This window comes from Hylaeus volcanicus, chromosome 1 (assembly GCF_026283585.1).
Source record: "Hylaeus volcanicus isolate JK05 chromosome 1, UHH_iyHylVolc1.0_haploid, whole genome shotgun sequence".
Classification (NCBI taxonomy): Eukaryota; Metazoa; Arthropoda; class Insecta; order Hymenoptera; family Colletidae; genus Hylaeus; species Hylaeus volcanicus.
In genome coordinates, this window is record NC_071976.1 from 13,240,970 (window position 1) to 13,259,315 (window position 18,346).

Below are 18,346 nucleotides of genomic sequence, written 5' to 3' on the forward strand. Positions count from 1 at the left end.
AATTTGGAAGAAACAAATAAGGAAGATACGATGGCCGACGATATTAAAATTCCAGTGTTTGATGGTCAAGACTATAGCTAATTATATATAGCATCTGGAAGAAACAACTTGTGATATATTTAAAATTAAAAAAATGCTACGACGTGATAATAAGAGAAAGAGAAGTAGACGACATAGAAGCCACATGGAGAGAAAATGACTTGAAAGCTATGAATTATATATATAGCGCGATCTCCAGTCGACAATTGGACTTAATACGTGAAGAACAGACAGCTTACAAAATTATAAGGAAATTTGATAGTATATATTCAAGGCAGTCAACAGCACTTCAAATATGTGTGAGAAACAAATTAGAGAAAATAAAACTTAAAGATTATAGTGACTCGAATGATTTCTTTAGTGTTTTTGAAAAATTAATAATTGAACTCAAAGATTCTGGTGCTCGAGTGAGTGAAAAGGAGAAGCTAAATTATTTACTAAGAACCTTGCCAAGTTCACTCAGCTACATCGGTGACCTTGTTGATGTTTTGAAAGAAGAAGATCAAACAGCTGAATTCGTGAAGAATAAAATTAAAATGTATGAAGCTAATGATAAACAAGGAAGTTCAAGTGAAAAAAATGGGACAAAATATGTTACAAGTGTGGTAAAGCCGGTCATCTGCAGTACGAATGCCGAAACCTACACGTACAATATAACACATGGAGAGGAAAGAGTTCCCAACGAGGAGGTGGTCAGCAATCGTACACACACCGTCAAAATCATCCAAATCGTGGCAGTGGCTCTCAGCATGGTCGAGACAGCACGCGAGGTAGCTGGAGGCAGCAATATCATGGACACAACACAGGAGGAGCAGCACACTACATCAACGGTGCGGACAATAGTAGTGGTTTGTTTTGTACAGAAGTAGCTTCATACGTAAGTAACGAAAATAATCATAATAACGAGATACAGGTTAATGCGTGCGAAAATAAAGTCGAATGGATTTTAGATAGCGGTTGTACTGACCACATAATAAAGAATGAAAATTATTACGTAAATTCAACAAATTTAAAGGTACCGATAGATGTAAAGATAGGAGATGGGCGCGTACTAAAAGCTACAAAAATTGGTAACGTTGTACAAGATTTTTTAGTTAATAATCGAAAATATGATATAAAATTGAGAGATGTATTTTTTGTTAAAGACATGGACAAAAATTTGATAAGTTTCGGGAAAGTAACTGAGCACAATAAAATTATCTCCGAAGGAAATCTGGCTAAAATTGTTAATAAAAACTACGAGTTAATTGCAGTTGCTCATAAAATTAACAATTTATATAAAATGAATAGTTGTATTCGAGGTAAAGGAGTTTACGTTTCGCAGAGCACGGGTAGTAGTATGACCTTAAAAGAAAAGTACCATAAAATGTTGGGACATGTCAATTTTAATTATTTGAATATTTTATGCCAAAATAAATTAGTTAAAGGAATGCCAGAGAAATTAGAATCTGATTATTTGAAATGTGGTACATGTGTGAAGAATAAGATGCATAATTTAGGCTTCGAAAATAATAGGAATAGAACAACAGGGTTATTAGAAATAGTTCACACGGATTTAAATGGGCCACATGTAACAGGATTTATGGGAGAAAAATACTTTTTGACATTTATTGATGACTACAGCAAAATAGGGAAGGTTTACACTATTAAATCTATAGTAGAAGTTTTCGATTGTTTTGTAGATTATTTAAACAAAATTGAAAATCTAACTGGGAAAAAGATTAAAAAATTAATATGTGACAATGGAAAAGAGTACCTAAATCGAAATATTTATAAACTAACAAAAGAGAAGGGAATTTATATTGACCCATGTCCACCATATATCCATGAATTAAATGGTACAGCAGAAAGATACAATCGATCGGTAATGGACATAGCGAGATGCCTATTATTCGATGCTAATGTTAAAATTAAATTCTGGCCAGAAATAATTAAAACAGCTGTATATTTAAAAAATAGAACGCTAGCGAACACATTAGAGAAAAAGACTCCATATGAGATAATGATGGGTAGGAAACCCGATATTAGTCATTTAAAGGTATGCGGAAGTAGAGTTTTTATAAGAGTTCCGGAAGTACTGAGAAGAAATAAATGGGATAGAAAAGCAGACTTAGGGATTTTGTTAGGCTATGAAGATGTCGGGTACAGCGTATTAATTAATAATAAAATAGTCATTGCTAGACATGTAGATATTGTTGAAGAAAATGTACATCTAGTAGGCTTTAAGGGTAATGATGAATACAATCAAAACTTTGAAAATGAAAATAGGAATGAAAACGCTATGTATAATGATAATGAAATTTTGGGAGAAATTAAAGACGAAACACCTGAATTAAGAAGATTCACTAGGATTAAGAAAAAGCCAGATTTATATACACCAGAAAGCTGTGTACATTGCATATATGTAAATTATACTAATACGAATAATCCAGAAAATTATTATGAAGCGATAAATAGTAAGGAGTGTGTGAACTGGAAAAGGGCCATGAATAAAGAAATAGATAATCTAAATAAAAATGAAACTTGGATGTTAGTAACTAAACCGGTAGACAAAAAAATATTAGATTTAAAATGGGATTATACAAAGAAATCGGAAAATAATTACAAAGCGAGATTAGTTGTGACAGGGTTTCAACAAAAGGAAATTCTAGAAGATTTGTATTCACCGGTAGCACGAATGCAAACTCTGAAAATATTTTTGAATTACTGCGTACAAAATAGGTTCTTTATAGATCAGATGGATGTCGAATCTGCGTTTTTAAACGCAAAAGAAATGTCGGAAGTTTATGTAAAGCAACCTCAAGGTTACGCGGATGGTTCAGAGAAGGTATGCAAATTAAGCAAAGCATTATATGGATTGAGAGAAAGCCCTAGAGCATGGTACGAGTGCTTGGATAGTTATTTAAGAAGCTTGGGATTTGTACGAAGTAAAAATGATTATTGCTTGTATATGATGAATGATAAAATTGATACAATTTACCTAATATTATTTGTAGATGATTTACTAATTAGTTGCAGGAGTAAAGAAAAATTAACTCATATTAAATAGTTACTTTCAAACAGATTTCAAATGAAAGATATGGGAGAAGTCACTACTTACTTAGGAATAAGTACTACATATGATTGTAAAAGGAATGTTATGACTTTAAATAAAAAAAAATATATATAGAGTCGTTAGCAGAAAAGTACGAGATAGAGAATGCTAGGTCATATGCGACTCCAATGGAACAAAACCTACAATGTGAACCAGTTCAGTCAGTTGAAAATGATCTAAAATATAGAAATTTAATAGGAGCACTTCTTTACATAAGCTCAGGGACACGACCTGATGTGAGCTACAGTGTCAATTATTTAAGTAGGTTTCAAAAGTGTTTTGATCAAACGCATTTCAAATATGCCCTAAGAATTTTGAAATATTTATTTTTCACTAAAGATTTAAAGTTAACATATGAAAAAAACTTAAAAGCGGATACACTTGATTGTTTTGTGGATGCTGACTGGGCAGGGGATAAATGTGATAGGAAGTCTACAACAGGTTACAAGATAAGAATGTATGGAAACGCAATTTATTGGAAATCTAGGAAACAAGGGAGTGTAACGAAATCATCAACAGCGGCAGAGTGCGTAGCTTTATCTGAATGTGTAAGCGAATTGAAATTGGTAAAAGACATTTTGGAAGATTTTAAAATTAAATTTGATAAACCGATTAATATATATGAGGATGATACAGGAACAATTAGTATAGCTAAGTTTGGTAATTTTAATAAAAATTCTAAGTATATAGAAACACATTTTCACTTTGTAAATGAAAATTACGTGCAAAGAGTAATTGATATTAAAAGGGTAAATTCAGATGACAATATTTCTGATATTTTTACAAAATCATTAGGTAGGAATAAGTTCGAAAAATTTAGAAAGTTATTAAAGTTAATCTAGATTAAACTATGTATAAAGTAAGAAAAAGATGTACTGTAAATATAAAAGGAACTATATAGGAATATATAGGAAAGTGATGGAATTTAAATTTAAGGAGGTGTGTTGGAATATAAGTAAATTTAAATAGAAGCAAAAGCGCCACTATAGAGACGTATGTTAAACGTGGAAAGGAGACTTTTTTCTCTGTTCTTTTGTGCGAGCATGTAATAAACAGGCATTCACCTTTTGGAAAGCAATGTGATCAGTCGTCGCTTATTTTACCTATCCACGTAATATTTTAACAAACATAAATAAAAGAGAATATTAAATATTTTATATTAAAATCTCGCGACCCACAGTTTAAGAAGCCCTGCTCTAGCATATACAGCATATCTTTCATTGCTATAGCATAGTCAACATACCAATAATCATGAAATGTAACAAAAAATTAAACCCATAAACAATATCAATTTATGGAACATCTCACATGAGATTTCCGAAGAGAAATTCAATAATTTCCAGAGTATAGGAAGTATTCGTATACTAACCAATGTATAACCAATTAGTAACTTAGTAAAATTGCAGTATATTAACCAAAACTATGAATTTGTACGTCTCCTCGTCTATTTTCGTGGACTTTTTTTTGTTCTTATTAATGATATAAAGTATTCAAATAGCTATTTTTTTGCATTGTACCTATGCATTCTAGAGATACTCGAGGACATGTATATATTCATTGTTTATAAAAAATTAGCTAATACATTACAATTTCACAAGAGTTATATAAATGTATTTTTGAGACAGAGTTTCCTTATAACGCGTATAAGTTATTTTTAACCGACTTCGAAAAGGAGGAGGTTACTCATTTTTTTTTTCCCGACCAATCGGGATGAAACTTGTTGCATCTTGTAGAGCATATCTTCGGGGTGGTCCCATTACCAACAAATTTTGGGATTTCTCATTTTTTATCCGTTTTTTTTTTGCAAAAAACTGAAAAATTTTGTATTGCTTCTTATTCCGAAACGAATTGACCAATCGGATTGAATCTTCTTGCATCTGGTAGGGCTTCATTGCCTCTTAAAAGCTTAAAAAGACATTTGACCTGCTTCCATTTTGTACCACTTTATTGGCATTCTAAAGGTTAAATTGTGTAAAAGGATCAAACACTTAGTATCAATGAAACATTGGTTTAAAAATAATAATAATCACTCGACTCATCGAGCTTTTAGCAATCTTATTTTTTGACCACAACGCCGGAAGTCAAACAGATTATATTTCTAAATCGAAAATCAGAGTACATTTTGTTTGGAACACAGATCGTCAGTCGCAGACGACGCCGTCCGTTTAAACGATGCTCTTCTCTGGATAATTAATAACCATTGCGACCACTTGAGTGAGTTAAGCCGGGTCGAGTAAAGTCCGCGTTGTAAAATCCTTTCTCGCACGATCTTGGCACGTTAAAAAATGTTCCAAGGTTCCAACTGGGATTTCTAAAACAGGTGAAATATCATAACGAATAGAGTGCCAATTTTATACTTTAGGTAGGTCTAAAAGTTCCTTTCGCGACTTGCTCACAGTTGTTTATATAAATAGACAACCTTATTTATACTAATATTATAAAGAGTAAAGTTTGTTTGTTTGTTTGCTTTTATGTAGGGAGTAATATTCGAAACTACTGAATCGAAAAGTTAAAACTTTTTCAGTAATAGAAAGCCGTACTATACCTGAGTAACATTCGTTATGTTTTACTAAGTAAAATTTGCTTTGATAAAAATACGTTTTTAACTTGAAATCTAAAAATTTCTGCTCTTGAATATATTAGATGTCGTACACAATAAAATAATTTTTGGAAAAAAAATATAACCGACTTCGAAATATATTAAGACTGCACTAAAGAGTATAAAATAATTTCTAGTTAATTTATATGAATACTCACCAGCTCTAGATATAATTGCTTAAAAATATAAGAAAATGCAGTGCAAAGTATGAAATAATGTCTATTCATAATTGCATTATCGCTCACCAGCTCTTGATGAATTTGATTAAATTATTAAATATAGCATATTAAATATAGAAATTATTTCATACTTTTCACTGCATTTTCTCATACTTTTAAGCAAGTATATCTAAAGCTGGTGAGTGTTCATATAAATTCACTTGAAATTATTTCATACCTTTTAGTGCAATTTTAATATATTTCGAAGTCGGTTATATTTTTTTCCAAAAATTATTTTATTTTGTACGACATCTAATATATTCAAGAGCAGAAATTTTTAGATTTCAAGTTAAAAACGTATTTTATCAAAGTAAATTTTACTTAATAAAACATAGCGTATGTTACTCAGGTATAGTACAGTATACCTGACTACAGCTTTCTATTGCTGAAAAAGTTTTAAATTTTCGATTCAATAGTTCCGGATATTACTTTTATTGTTTATAAAGTTTTAATGCTGAAATTGCAAAATCAGGCCTCGGAGTCGCATTCGCCAAAGTGTAACGAGTATATTAAAACCAGAATTATTAGAAAATATTGCTTCTTTGCTTCAATATCATTGAACAAAAATCATGCTAGCCTAATCGCCCTGTCCTCGTCTCTCCTGCAATTGTTGTATTGCTCTCTCTCTCTCTGCCACAGCATTATTGGAGAGACAAAAGGATCTATCTATCCTTGTCCCGGAGTTTCCTATTTTTTCCGCGACTGTCGCTGAAGTCAATTCGGAGTTCTGTTCTGACTCCTGCGCACCCTTAGACCCTTTCGACCATTTTCTATTTGAATTCTATTCGCTTCTCTTTTAGAAATTAATTGTTCTATGCGCAAATGATATTCATATTTTGTAAAGGGATCATCTCACCACCCTAGAGGCTGAAAAAGGCCTAACTTTGATAATTAATTTTGAGAGTATCGCAAAAGGAATAGGATTTTTTTTTACTGCGCTACCCAAAAGGAACCGACTCTGTAATAGATACAAGCATGAAGACTGTATAAGGAGATCCAACTCCCTAAGAAAGTTACTAGAAAACTGTTAGCATAATCCCGAACTTGAAGTTATGAATATTTCGTCTACTCGCGGCGCAAATGCGCACAGACTACGATAATATATATGTCATATGTGTATATATTATCTATTAATATATAGATGATAGAGCCTAAAAAAATTCATATGTATTTTGCAATAACAAATGGACTGCCGGTCAAGTGCAGGCCAATCCGAAGATTATCTGTAGATAAATTGTATACAAATGTATATCGTAGTCTGTGCTCACTTGCGCCGCAAGTGGTAGAAATATTCATAACTTCAAGCTCGGGATTTTGATATCACTTCTACACTACACAGTTAGGACTCCTTATACAGTCCTCATGGATACAAGCCTGCAATTGTGTCGAGGTATATCGCTACACTACGGATGTTTATCCATTTATGGGTAAGGAAAATATGGAGAAACCCACGAGAATATGTAAAAATATGTAAAACAAATGTAAAACTACATAAAAGAGCAACAATTCTGTATTTATAAAAATATTAATTCACATAAACATCCGCAGTCTACCGATATCTATTGCAATGTATCTATACACATAACCTAAGTCTCAACCTAAGTCTCAACCTGTTTTGACCCAAAATAAAAGAGTACCCTTTAAATAAATTATATATCTATTTATTAAAATAAATAAATAAATAAATAAATTCCAAGACTAAGTTGAACGAAACTATTTCGAAGCAAGAGACCCGTACAAAGGTTGGAGTCAAACGTTGGAAATTTGATCCCTGGGAGAGCCCTTAATGGCAGAGGGTGAAATCAGATGGAAACCTGGCGGGCCAGAAACCACGCGCCGCTAGATGAAAGCGTTACCGACCGCGTGCAAGCGAGGGTTGCGTCTTGCGAGGGTTGTGGCGACGGCAGCGCCTTCGACGAGGTCCGCTGTAGAAGCGCAACCCTCCGTAGAGACGAATGGTGGATAGTTGGACACAGTGGGGTGGCTTGAGAAACTCTTTCCGCGAAAGTGTCGGGGTGGGTTGGCGCTGTCCATATGGAGGCGAACGAGGCGCCGTGTTAGGCAGCCCGGCCTGCACGGACGCCTAACTGTGTTACGGGATTAAAGTGTCGTCGAAAAATAAAGGGCGCATCCTGACCGGGAACACTCGTAAAATCCTGATCAATTCGGTGAGTGGCGAGACACCCGAACTCACGCTCGAGTTTCGCAAAACGCGAGTCAAGAGTGCCTTAAATGGGTCAACCCAACCCAGCAACCCAACGTGTGTGCGCTACCTTTCCTCTGCGAATTACTGGTTGGCCTAGTTACCTCGAGGGCCAGTGAAAAGACACGCGACCTCCTCCTCAACGCGAACGATATATCGTAACCGCACACGCGGTTCGCCCCCTTCGACGTCCTCGACGTCGCCATCGTCGTCGACGGTTTTCCAATCCGAGCCTCGTTTCGAGAAAACAAATGATGAGATCCTCGTCCATGGGAAAGCATCGATTGACTCGCGAGCCGCGCTAGCTTATCGCGACTGTCGAACTTTGCGGAGGTGAGGGCTAGAGATGGGCGAAATTCTTATCTAGATACAAATTTTTACCCACGAGTCCCATATAAACAATTAGAATAGAATAGAAACGGAACAGAAATTTAAACTGGATGAAATAATTCGAGGAAAAAAGGATTGAACTGTCGGGTGGAATGCATCGCTGCGTATCGTCGTATTGAATTTTGTTCGTTATCGTTGAAAGAAAATCAGCAAAAATCAGCAAGGAGGCTATGCGTAAAAAAATCATAACTTTGGCAATTTTTAATATATTTGAATGCATCGCTGCGTATCGTCGTATTGAATTTCGTTCGTTATCATTGAAAGGAAATTTTACCCATCTCTGACAAGAGGTCGCGGTTGCATTTCCTCTTACACGCGGAACCACGAACGTGGCTGTGTTACTGTTAGCTGTGTTACTGTTGGGACGTCTTCCATTTCTGGGGGATATGGTCGCAACACGCAGAGTCCGATAAATCAAACGCGTCGCAGTACAATGCATCCGGAAACGATTCGCGAAAAGTTTAATGTCTGGTGCCCACATGAGAGTTTCACCCTCTGGAGTTGCTATCGAGAATAAGACCTCCCTCACACAAGCAAACGGAGACGTCCTCGTGCGAGAAAATTTCTTTCGAATAAGAAAACATGCAGCATGTATCAATTTAGATATAACGAGATATATAGTGACTGAAACAATAGGTGCAATAATCGCTATGTAAAGATTATGTACCATGATAAATCAAAAAGCAATAAAGCAAGCAATAATGAGATATATAGTGAGATATAATTTTGTTTAACGGTTCCACTAAAAAGTTCATTTGATTTATGATGATTGTTGTCTCTCTACAGTTCGAATAATTACTAGGAAAATCATAGTTCAATAGATGGGGAAAAATCATAGAACAAAATGGTAATAGATTATAGAGTAAATATATTTCTTTGTCTAACAAGAGAAGGTCGCGATCCGGACGAGCGTTTTTTAAACGAGACCGGGCTCAAATGATGGAGCTGATGGGCATAAAAAAAAGTGCAAAACATTAAGGGTACCTGACCAGCCGTTTTTATAAAAAATAGCTTTAAACATTTACAGGTCAGTAGATATACGAAAACATTCAAATTCTCAACAGAAACTTTTGTAGCTGTGAGCGTTACCCCGCAGGTTCATGTTCTAGAGTTCGTGGGTTCAAAACTCGACAATGGAAATTTTTTTTTCCAACTGCATTTCTATTTCTTGTTCCTTTTTTTACTCACTGCTACATAAATAATATATAAGAATTATAATACTCACTGCTATATAAATAATGTATAAGAATTATAATACTCACTGTTAGATAAATAATATTAGGTTGTTCCAAAAGTTTCTTCCATTTCATTAATAATACATACATACACGATATTTTATGTCTAATGTTACATTATTGAATTGCATACGATTCACTTTTCCCCATTACTGTTACAAACATCTCTGGTATTAACGTCTCAGAAGTTAGGTTGTCTATTTATATAAACATTACTAGACAAAATAACTGAGTGGATGTTACGGAAGAAACTTTTGGGACAACTTAATATATAAGAATTATAAAGTATAGGATGTTGACTGCAATTTGTAATAACACGTTTTTTATTAATTAATTTATTTTTTATTAATAACAATGTGTGGCTAAAGCGTTTATTAAAATAAAATTCGTTTTTTAATAATTATGTATTTGGCTACTGAATATATACGTGCGCAGAAATTGCAAACAATAGCATATAGATGTGAACATAATATTATAATGAGTACATGCGATACATAATATAGCAATAGTAGAAGTAAACATACAAATGTATGGGATGTGGCGTATTTATTATTAATAAATTATTATCAATATTAATATTAGGTAGACTGGAAGGTAATGTCGTTTATTTTACATTAAATTCAAACAAATTTCTAATAAATTCTCTTTTTTTAATCAATTATGTAATCGCCCTCGTTATCAACAGCCTTTTGCCATTTAGTGTAAAAATTTGGAATACCAGATCGATAAAAATCAATGAGCTAGTGAGTGATAAACAAGTATTTCAAATTGAAAAAACGACATAACTTTCCAGTCTACCTAATATTAATAATATTATTAATAAAAAACGTATTGTTAAAAATTGTAGTCCACATCCTATAGTTTATAATTCTTATACATTATTTATATAGCAGTGAGTATATATTATTTATATAGCAGTAAGTAAAAAATGGGAATAAGACATAGAAATGCAGTAGGAGAAAAAAAAACTTTGTCATTGCCGAGTCTCTAACCCACAAACTTTAGAAAATGAACCTGCGCCGTAACGCTCACAGCTACAACAGCTTCTGTCGAGAATTTGAATGCTTTCGTAAATCTACATTCTAGTGACCTGTAAATGTTTAAAGCCATTTTTTATAAGAACGGCTGGCCAGATACCCCTAATGTTATGCACTTTTCTTGTGCCCATCAGCCTCCATCATTTAAGCCCAGTCTCGTTCAAAAAGCGCTCGTCCGGATCGCGACCTTCCCTTATAAGAAAAATTACTGTTTATTTATACGTTAAAATCCAACCGAACTGTTCGGCCAAACTATCATTGAACAAAAGACAAATCTAAAATTGTTTATCTTTAACTAAACTTGTATAGTACAGATGAAGACGAGAGTTTGCTAATTTCGATTAGGAGGTGTCTTAATGTGTTCGGTCCCCACGAACCCGTGTGGAAGAACCCTTACCTTTGACGCCGTGTCCGCTATTCTTTTTTTGCATGTTTCACTCTTGATAACAAGCGTCGAGAGTAAAATTCTCGGTGGACACCTAGCCTAACGGGTGTGATCGTGGATACTTGTACGCGACCCTGAATTCAATTATCGATTCCCTGAAGAAAATACCCGACGCCAACACGATGCGTTTTCGATGTATTCGCACGAGTCGCTTCGCCCAGACCAGCTGGCTCCGATGCGTTCTCCCATGGTGCCACAATGCGCGGATATAAATGCAATTCTCGGAGATGCACCGCGTACTAGTTGCATCGTTTAAAATATCGCCCTTTCGTTGGTTCGTTTTTGTTTAAAAAATTCTGTTCACTTCGTGAATCGGGTTTGTTTCGATTGCATCGTCGTGACACAGTTTGTGCGCGTGCAGATTTAATAATTTTCCTCTTCTCATTAAAGGTCGACAGGTGTTGATTGTATGTAATAAAAATGGCGGCCAAACCACCTGAAATGAATTACACGTGCGAAATCTGCGGCCTAGAGGGCTTCAACGACGAGGAGATGAGGTCGCACATGGTGTTCTATCATCTCCAAGGAGCAGCGAATTGTCCATTTTGCGATTTGGGGGAGATCTCGCCAACGGAAATGTTGGCTCATGTTAACAGTGCTCATCTGGATTACTTGACACCAAGGTAGATTTCGCGATAACGTGCATTCAGTTTCTTCTACTTTGTTTATGTTGTTTAACTCTTGGACACCCATGTGATTTTACTTTATGCAAAGTATAATTTGTAACGAACGAGAAAAATCACGTGCTCGGAGTCTGTTCGGCATATATTAATATTATTGTGATTGTTAATTGGATGATGGTTTAATTAATATTATTTTTTACAACACGTTACAAGCACTTGAGAAAAAAATACTTGCGAGCAATAAATAAGTAAATACTTGCATAAGTAACTAAAGATATATATGTACTCTACTGATTTTATTTATTATTACATGATACAAACACATCATAATAAAATGACTTATAATTTAAAAAATGGTTAAATATCACTGTGACTAAAAACATATATATATATATATATATATATTGTCTTTATTTATCATTTACATTTACATAAATTCTATTTAGTATCTAAATATGTAAGACTCAAACTTAAATTATTTAAATAATTTCAGACATTCTAAAGTAACTTAGATATATATTCATGCTGTAAGATTAAAGAAATTGAAAAATGGAATTACATGAAATTTCAAGTACCAATTAAATTAAATCAATAGTTTACTAACGAAATCATACTTAAGACGTTTGAATAATTTTGGCCGCGTGAAATATGGCGGCAACGGGCAGACTCAGATGTCGCTATTTTTGTACGTTACAAAGTTTGTTTCTTGTAAAGCCGACCAGTATTTATGATAGTAATTTTCGCTAGTATATATTAATCTAATACAGTTGGAAGTGTGGAAATGAATCAAGGTTAAAAAGTGAAAATGAAACATCCTCTTTATTTATGTTTCCTGGCTTTTCTTAATTGAAGACTATACTTGTTAAATCATACCTAGACCTAAGAAAATTTCTAATTTATTGAATGAAGAAACATTGTTGAAAATCTGTCTCATTGTACATATTTCAGTGATATTTTATATACAATTATTTATCTCTAACTTACCTTGTCCAAATTTATTATATACAAAATTGTAAATATTGGAAAGTGTAACGCAAAGTGTAGAGTAACTCTCTTTCATGAAATGTATTAAACAATTATTTTATTTGTACATATATCTACTTATCAATTTATTCAAACATTTTAAATAATAATGTGTCTTTCGATTGTCGTAGTACCCCGGAGCATGATATGATGGCATTTATTGACGATGATTCGTTGGTAGACGATCATAGGCACGACGAATGTCGTGGTCCTTCTCCATCTATGTCTCTACGCCCACCTCTTCTACAAAATGGATGGAGCAGTTCGTCCAGTCCTCGTATTAAACACCAGCAGGAACTACCAAAGTCAGAGCCACAGAATTCTAGTTCTAATGTGAATAATAACAATAATAATAACAACACTGGAAATGTTAATAATGGTATCAAGAAGTTTAATAGAGCAATAATTTTATAATTTGGAATACGTGAAACGATGAAAGATTTTATTTCAGTAATAGAAGGAGCAGCTGGTCATGGTTCTCCGCTGCGTTCAGGCCTAAATCTGCAGTTACGTTCTCATGCTTCGCCAAAGCTTCCAGTTCAAGAGTGCCCTATGTGCCCATTCAGTTCCGATAGTCCGTTGAGGCTAGAAGAGCATATCAATAGACAACATTTCGATCTCACCTCGCCGTCCTTTCCACCTGAATCTCCACCGTCGCGTGACGGTATCTTCAATTGTCCCCTATGCGTTACGTCTTTCCCTAATTCTTCTGATCTTGAGCTACACGTCAACATAGAACATAAAGACATTTTAAGGTAAAACTATATTTATCTATACACATCCTATTAACAACAATGAATTATATTTCAAACTCTCTCTGTTCTTTGTAGCCCTGCGAATGGTGCAGCTTCGCAATCTGATTTAGCAACCGTTGGCAGCGATGCTACTGCATGTCCAGTTTGTTTTAGTACGTCGTTTAAAAGCAATGACGAGTTAACTGCACACATCGAAGAACATTTCAGCAAAAAAAGTACTCCATCTCCTATAACTCCAGATTTGTCCACTGACAGATTGTTAGCAAAGGATATGGAAAGGCGCGAGAAAGAAGTTAGAAAATTACGCGAACAGCGAGAATTCGAAATGCTAAGAGCACAATACGGAATGGATAATCAGGGCAATTTTAGAGAACAAAGCGTCACTAATATGCAGCGGGCTGTGTATTCTGGTGAAATGACGATTGCAGATTATTACGAAAGGCAAAGCGAACTCAGAGTAGCAGAGAGTAGTGGCATAGACGATGGCAGTTCCTGTACACGGGGTAATAATTGTATTTCCAGAAATTTCTTTTAAGAGTACCATATATTATTGTTCCAATTTTCCACAGGTCTAGTTCCCAAGATACGAGCTGTCAGTCAAGCATGTAGCAACATGTTGAGCACCTGGATGTGTTCCACTGTAGATCATTACGCTACTACTTACGGAGACAAAGGCTGGGGATGTGGTTATAGAAATTTACAAATGCTAATTTCGTCGCTTTTACAACATACAGGGTACAATGAGTTAGTTTATAAAGCATGGAGTTCTGGTCTGGGTAGCGGTAGTTCTACCAAGAATCCGCTCCGAAGTTCTATACCGTCTATCTCTAGACTTCAGAAAATGATAGAATGGGCTTGGGCTCAGGGTTTCGATACTCAAGGAGCTGAACAATTAGGCGGGAAATTGGTGAACACTAGGAAATGGATTGGCCCCACAGAAGTAGCCATACTATTTTCTAGTTTGAGAATAAAGTACGTTTTACAATTTTCACGATAGTTTCTCGCGATCATGTTATATATAATTTTTACTATCATTGGTATTATTAGGTGTCAGCTGGTAGATTTTCATAGGCCAACTAATTCTGACGGTGGACATCCTGAAATGTTTAATTGGGTTTTACAATATTTTCAACGGTGCGATGATTTTAAGCCACCCCTTTACTTACAGCATCAAGGTACGTGTTTAGAAATTGTAAATTGAAAGACAGAAATAAAGTTTATATATGAACATTGACTATTTCTTGCAGGTCATAGTAGAACAATAATAGGAGTAGAACAATTAAGAGATGGTTCGATAACTATGTTAGTACTTGATCCAAGTCATAGTCCAGCACAAATGGCACAATTTAATAGCACAAGTAGTGCACTCGGTGCAATGCGTTTGGTACGAAAATCGATCGCAGCAATGAAAGCAAGGCAGTATCAAGTCGTTGCAGTTACCGGTATCATGGAAACCGAATTAGAGTATCAAGTAAGAAACTTTTGCACGTTTCTTATCTATTAACTAATCGTTTATGGAAGCTTGTTGCATAATGTAAAACAATCAAACTTGGACGTTTTTCAGCAAAGCAAAGTATTACGTTTGATCCGCGTACCCCAAGATAGGTGAGATTTGCTGACCCGAAAAAGAGTCAAATCTTGTGGAAAGACGATAGACTGCCTGAAACCAATTTTGTCCAGCATCCTTAAAGTTACCTGACCGCAATGTTCTAGGTTTTATCATTAGGAGGATTTGCTCCGCCGTAGTAATTGCAGAAATATTATTTAACGATATATTCTTGCATCTTTTAGCCGTCATAAGTTGACTGGCTCCTCAATCGTGTATATCCTAAGCCTGCGTCGCAGTTGAAAGTTTTGGAGCTGAAATGAAACAATGAGAAACCACAAAAGTTGTAATTTCTAAAGAAAGTGTCTATATGTCGATCTTTTATTTTAAACAATGATCAGCTCTGAAAATACTATATTACGATGTGTGCTTGGGAATGAAAGTTTTAGCGATGGAGTATCTAAATGATAGAGCTAATTCGATCGCCATTTCTTGTCCACAATGTTCTGCTCAATTTTCGTCGCACCGAACAGGCTGTGCTAATTTTCAGTCGACCAATCGTCCTACGCCGGTCGGTTGCATCAGCGAAAAAGCCATAGCAGAGCTTGGAAAACAAAACTCTTTCGTAGCTGTGATGCTGTTATCGATTCAATGCTAATCAATCACCGATTATAAATATTTTTGGAGGCACTCCAGACAGTCGAAACATTACAGAAATCAACAATGTCCGCACTTACCTTCTTTCACTTGTAGTACTCTACATGTACTCTAAATTTTTAACAAACTTTGTTGTCAATTTTTAGTCAATATAAAACTACCAATAATGATACGACGCGCAGTACGATAAAATTTTATATACGATTACAGAAATTATTCTCCGATACATTTTCATTATCGTTGTTTTTATATAGTTTTGGAGTGTCTACAAGAATAAACGACGTATTTCCATATATTCTATATACGTTTATCTATATATACGTATACACATACTTGCACATTCTTTGTTAAATTATATTTCACTCACTCATACATAAAGTACAACTACTTTCATACTAATTACAAATATTCTATTTAACTATTCAATTAATTTAAGGCTACTCATACCTTAGCGTGTAAGTTAAGTGCAATGCTGTGACCGAAAAGAAGAAAAGGTAGTAACTACAGTCCATTTACTTGTTATTTGTAAACTATACTTGAGAAGTTATATGATTTAGTAAATTATTATTATTATTGTTATTATTATTATCACTCTTATTATATCTCATGAATTGTACTGATATATATAAGATGTATTTATTATAGTTAAAAATATTTGAGACCATTGAGAAATTTGATGTTTATTATTATAAAGATGTATCGTTGTTTTATAGTTTTCATAACTTATGCACTAATCAGATGAAAATTGTCTTTCTGCTCGGTAGGACCAGATGCAATAATTATGACTGACAGCAAAGATATAAGACAATTCTTACTTGTATTGAATTTTGCTGTATGCAAACTAAGGATGTGTTAATCATTTCAGAGTGTTCAGGTAAATCAAGCTGTGGAATTGTTACGCAAGTGTAAAAAGGAACTTCGTATTAACCACACATCAAATGAAAATATATGCTTTGTTAGAATTCCCAATTCCCGAATGATTGTTTTATACCATTTACATTATGCATGTTACTTTCCACGACTAAACATTTGATTCTACATAACACTTGTTTATGTAGGATATTTAAATAAACTATATATTTGATACAAATTAAATTATTTATTTGTAAAATACAGTATTTAATGTGTTAGAATGATTTTGGTATAATTTAACTTAGCTACTCTATACAATCTAAATACCTTAATACATCTATCAAACCTGAGCATTTATTAATATTTTCTAAATATAAATATATAAACTTTGCATTCATATGTTAAATCCTAATGATCGCATACAAGCTTTATGTGCTTCTATTAGATGACCACAACTCTCTTCGCCTTTAGTTATAATGCTGAAAAATTAAACGTTTGATGTAATCAGAAATTATTATTTATGGTTCAATTGAAATGTTTTTCAAGAGGTTATGTATTAAAATATCCGATAAGTCAACTAAATCAACATTGTACGAATCTAATTTTTTAATAGAATTTCATTAAAGAATTCATTTAACTATTACTATCACATGTAACGTTTTTGTAAATATATTTTATATATGAAAATAAGCAATTAAAGAATTCATATAAATTACGTACCATTCGTCCCTTATTTTTTTCGTTTCGGGACAAGCGCAACAAGGTTTGAGAGGTTTATCGCTTTTTCCTGTTTCCATTGATGCTGCTTGAATTGGTTTATCATTGACGATACCCATTATTATTTTATAAGAATTACAATTTTTGTAGGTAATGCAATAATATCAAAATTTACGTGCATGCAGACCACTGTGGACTACTAAACTATAGTATATACACTATATAGTTTAGTGATATTATGGCGACATGACGTCGACAGTGCTGCCGCGCGTTATAGTTGTAACCATTGAGCTCTATCCTAACTGGAGTGTGAACTGCGAGAGAGATGCAAGATGAGTGGTTCCGGTCTTCAACCATACGTACATGGACTGCTCAAGCTATAGTGTAGTGGGGAATGGCGCGAATTTGGCGGTTTGGCGAACGGTTTGGCGAACTACTCTTTGAGTATATAGAAATATAGAAATGTATATAGAAATGTATATTGAGTATATGTCTATGTACTCAAAGGAACTACTCTTCGACCATTGGTCAAAGTTGCAGTCAGCCTGTCATCGAGATGGAATTTTTGATATAGTTCTCGACTTCTACACATGCGCATTAGCGTCAAGTTTCACTTTTGGTATGGAGATGTTGGTTACGCTCTGCTCAGTGTATAAAGAGTAGGCTTGAGCAGTCCATGTATATATGGTCGAAGGTTCTGGTGGTACTATCCTATAGCAAATTTATGTGTGGAGGAAGAACAGACTCATCTTTGTTTGAATTTCGCGGCACTAGGAATTATTTACAGATTAATTATGTACAGATTTAAACTTTATTTCCTTTTTATTTATATATAAAACGATAGAAACATTAATAATAATGACATAATAATGAAATAGTATACATAATTTACATACCATAATTTAGATCATAC

The 18,346-nt window shown here is 34.2% G+C and overlaps 1 protein-coding gene across 9 annotated transcripts; it reads left to right on the forward strand.

Annotated features, from left to right (window-relative positions):
• The first annotated feature begins 733 nt into the window (after window positions 1–733).
• Window positions 734–16,833, forward strand: LOC128876304 (zinc finger-containing ubiquitin peptidase 1-like). 9 transcript variants are annotated; one of them, XM_054122578.1, is made up of 9 exons: window positions 734–869; window positions 11,651–11,883; window positions 13,038–13,285; window positions 13,358–13,661; window positions 13,737–14,164; window positions 14,231–14,633; window positions 14,709–14,836; window positions 14,909–15,132; window positions 15,226–16,833. In XM_054122578.1, exons 2-9 carry the CDS (start codon window positions 11,681–11,683, stop codon window positions 15,268–15,270), a joined length of 1,983 nt encoding a protein of 660 aa, XP_053978553.1. In that variant the 5' UTR covers window positions 734–869; window positions 11,651–11,680; the 3' UTR covers window positions 15,271–16,833. The 9 variants fall into 9 exon arrangements, with proteins under 9 accessions (XP_053978553.1, XP_053978537.1, XP_053978527.1 ...); XM_054122562.1 differs by lacking the exon at window positions 734–869 and adding an exon at window positions 7,851–8,486; XM_054122552.1 differs by lacking the exon at window positions 734–869 and adding an exon at window positions 7,852–8,118.
• Window positions 16,834–18,346: the final 1,513 nt, after the last annotated feature.

Coding starts and splice junctions, on each gene's coding strand:
- LOC128876304 (XM_054122578.1), top strand. CDS start 11,681: ATGGCGGCCAAACCACCTGAAATGAATTACACGTGCGAAATCTGCGGC. Junction 14,165..14,230: donor TGGCAGTTCCTGTACACGGG/GTAATAATTGTA, acceptor AATTTTCCACAG/GTCTAGTTCCCAAGATACGA. Junction 14,634..14,708: donor TTTTCTAGTTTGAGAATAAA/GTACGTTTTACA, acceptor TGGTATTATTAG/GTGTCAGCTGGTAGATTTTC.